The sequence below is a fragment of the Papilio machaon genome, chromosome 29 (genome assembly GCF_912999745.1).
Source record: "Papilio machaon chromosome 29, ilPapMach1.1, whole genome shotgun sequence".
NCBI lineage: Eukaryota > Metazoa > Arthropoda > Insecta > Lepidoptera > Papilionidae > Papilio > Papilio machaon.
This window is the reverse complement of record NC_060014.1, coordinates 4276561-4280221: the sequence shown is the minus strand read 5'-3', so window position 1 is coordinate 4280221 and position 3661 is coordinate 4276561. Positions and strand designations below refer to the sequence as shown.

General features: G+C 49.1%; 1 protein-coding gene across 1 annotated transcript; it reads right to left on the bottom strand.

Moving 5' to 3' along the window:
• Nucleotides 1-2187: 2187 nt before the first annotated feature.
• On the bottom strand, nucleotides 2188-3366 carry LOC123722728. Its single transcript, XM_045685243.1, has 2 exons — nucleotides 2622-3366; nucleotides 2188-2453 (listed from the first exon to the last, which is right to left on the bottom strand). Exons 1-2 carry the CDS (start codon nucleotides 3364-3366, stop codon nucleotides 2188-2190), a joined length of 1011 nt encoding a protein of 336 aa, XP_045541199.1.
• Nucleotides 3367-3661: the final 295 nt, after the last annotated feature.

The window sequence follows — 3661 nt, the reverse complement described above, 5'->3', positions numbered from 1 at the left end:
GGCCCCCGGTTTGAGGGTGACGGTGATGGCCACCGTCTTGGGGGCCACGATCTTTACTGCTTTGGGGGGGGGGCAACCCGCTGCACTCAGACAGGGTGACTCTGTGCAGCGGGTGGGGCCCTTGCCGGAGCCTTCTTTGCGGCCTTTCGGCCGACTACTTTAGCCCACTGAACCTCTTCGCCCCCGGATGTTTGAGGGGCAGGTTCAGCGGGTCCGGCTTTGGCCTTTGCGGCCTTCCCTGCGCTCCCTTCTCCGCCAGCAGGTGGAGGGGGGGGAGGGGCGGCCGGTCCGGTCTTCTTAATTTTACGCTTAGGGGCCGGTCCGGCCTTGGCCGCAGGGTCCTGGGCCGATCGTACCTCGCGCAAAAGTGCGCTTTTGGTGGCACCAGTCACCAGATTGGGCCGGGCCACAGGGCGCGGTGGCGGCGGATGGTGCTTGTCCGCCTGGAGAGGCGGTCTGACCACCGGCTCAGGGGGGAGGCGCGTCTCCAGGTCTCCTAGGCGGGCGTTCACCATCCCGCCTACGGACTCTAGAAGCTCGCGCCTCATTTCCTCAAGGGCGCCCCTGAGCACAGTCTCCACACTCTCCTCCTGGGCCTGAGGAGCCTCCCTCGGAGTCGCGGCCGCTTTCTTCTGCGACTCCGAGTACGCCTCTTTAAACGCTTTGAGCTCCGCGCGGATGAGCTCCACTTCCCTCGCCAATCTGGCATTCTCCGCGCGGAGTCGGCGTTGCTCCTCTTGGGGGGTGATTGAGCGGAGTTCCTCCACCGCCTCAATCACCTCCTTTGTGGCCCGGTTTATTTGGCCCAGCACCGTGCCCTTAATGTTGCCGCTCTTCTTGACCTCCCCAATGAATGGCGGCAACATTCAGGAGGGCCTTTGCGGCAAGGGCCTCAATTGTGGCGGCAGCCAGCTGGGAGCACCTCGGCTCCGATGGGTCTCGAGGCGGGAGGCAAGGAGGCCGGTAGGGGGGGGGGGCTGGTTCGAGCCGCTTGCTCCACTCTCCCCTTCCTCCGCCATATGTGCTCTCGCCTCCTGCAAATAAATGGTATGAGCCCCTGGTCGTCTAGGGCGGCCTTTTGCCGCCGTGGACACCTTGGTGGCGACCGGGGCTGCCGCTTCGTCTTCTTTGAGGGCCCTCTTTTTCGGCATTTTCGCCGCAAATCTGAGGGCAATCCTCGGGGCCGTCGGGGCGGTCTTTCTCTCCTCCGCTGTGTCCTTCACTCCCTCGACAGTGCTGTCTGAGTCGGAGGAAGATAGTCCGGATATCCCTGACATTCCGGATATCTCGGCCACCGACAGCAACTCGGCGTCACTCGACTCGTCCTCCTCCGCCTTGCTTTTGTCTGTCCTTTTCCCTCTCTCCATCCACTCTCTCCTTCCCTTCCTAGTCGTCAAGTCCAAGTCGCTTGCTAGTTTCCATTATGCGTGCTGTGGTCGTGGGTTTGTGGCATTCTTTGGCCCCCCCATGGTACGTGGGCCGGCCAGAGGTCAAAGTGACCTCTGGGAGGAATTCTCCACTGGCATAGCCAGTGGTACCCTCCTGGGGTAAATACTTGTTTAAGTCTGCCATGGTCATTGTTTGTCCGGCGTTGTAGGACACCGGAAGCCGCCTTTGTACTGCAGAGTGAGGTCAGGCAAAAGCAGCATTTCCAGTTACACGTTTTAAGTGAAATTTTGCTGATCTAATTCCGGCTTCAAATATACCACCGAAGTGGGTCCACGCGCTCGATCCGTGAGCAGTTAAACATCATTCAGCGCCTTAGAAAATTACACGCAAAGCCTATTTATACTATTGTAAGAAACCCAAGGCCATTTACAACGGAACGAGTTTATAAAGAATTAGAAAGATTGTTCGTAATAACAATAAAAATAAACTACGACAAACAAAATTTGATAAGAGAAATAGTTTGAAAAAATTATATATTGGACACTGCATTTCAACAATCGTTTCTTCTATGGTGAATTCTCTGTGTCTTTGATCTTTATATGTTCCAGTATTTATTGTTTCAGCTTTTTTGCGTATATCTTTGTGTTCCGAGTTATCTTTGAACTGGTGGTCGTTCGGGTAAAAGCTCTCCGCGAGAGCCCTGGCTGACTTCTCTCCTTCTAAAGTTTGCCCATCTTTTACAATGGGCAGATCTTCCTGTCTTGTTTTTGTTCTGTTTAATACTCTATATATTCCATCTCACATGGATTCCCCGTCTTGTTTTGTGCAGAAGTCCTTCCAGCTGATCGTTTGGGCTGTTATTTCCTTTTCATATTCCTCTTTCGCTTGAAGGTATTCCTTCACCACTCCTTCTCTTCGAACAGGCGCTGCACATGAGATTCTGCGCTTTTTTTGTAGTAGTTCTTTCTTTTCGTTTGCCAGTTCTTCGGTCCACCATGGCAATGTCATGGTTTTCTTTTTAGGTATTTTTCTAAATATATCCTCACATATATTGGTTATGCTGTCTGAGTAATTGTTAATTAATTTATCCAAGTCATTTTTATTGTTTATTTTGCTAATCTCTAATTCATTTATGTTCTTTTCTTCCCAGGTTTTTGTAAGTTTATCTCTAAAATCGCACCAATCTGCCTTTTTTGTTGAATATAATCTAGTTGTTCTTTCGATGTCTATACCTTTGGATTTTTCTAATTTTAATACGAATGATATTGCCAAGTGGTCCGAGTTTATCATTTCTTTCTCTAGGTGACATGAGTCTATTCGTCCGAGATGGGTTGTGGAGCAGGTGGTTATATCGACGCAGCTGGTGTACCTTCTGTCTCCGCGTACTGTATCAAAGGTGGGTTCTGTTCCTGTATTTAATATGTGTAGTTCGTGTTGATCTAGAAATGCTGCTATCTCCTCTCCTATTTCATTTGTTTCCCTACTTCCCCACCATGTATTCCAAGCGTTTACGTCTCCTGCCACTATCACACTTTTTGTTCCTAATCCTTGTATGGCGTGTTTTATTGTTTCAAGATAGGGCCCTAGTGGTTTATCTCCTTCCAGATACGCAGACACCACTCCTATCTCCCAGGCTCCAGTTCTCAGCTTTGTCACTGCGAAGTTCTCAGTCGTTAGAGCCGGGTATTGGGAGATATTGATGGTGTCGTTAAATATAATTATGACAGATTTGACAACTGTATCTGTAGTTTTTCTTGCGCATTGGAGCACTCTGACCCCTTTGTATTGTTTTATTTCTCCTATTCTTCCAACGTAGGGCTCCTGGATTATTGCAAATGTTATTTTTCTTTTTTCTGCTTCTATTATTAATTCTGTCGTGGCTGTTTGACTTCTTTGTAGGTTTATTTGAAGTGCGTGATACCGGCAGTTTACTCCCTCCCTGCTATTTTGTTTATTGGCTTTTGATTTATTTTGCATTTTTACTTTTGATGCTGTTTGCTTTGAGACAACTTTAGCAGTGGTATTGTGTTGTTGACCTAGCTATGTTGTCCCACTTCTTTTTATTGGGACATTCACTGCTAAACGCGTTGTGGTCTATATTTTCTAATTTGGCATCTTGGCAGTTACAGCAGGTTGGTGGTAGTTCCTCATTCCATTATGTACATTGTTCTCTCATATGCGGACCACCATAATGACTGCATTTTTCTAGCTCGTCTTTGCAAAACCTTCTACTGTGACCGTATCCTAAACATTTGGAGCACTGTACCAAAGG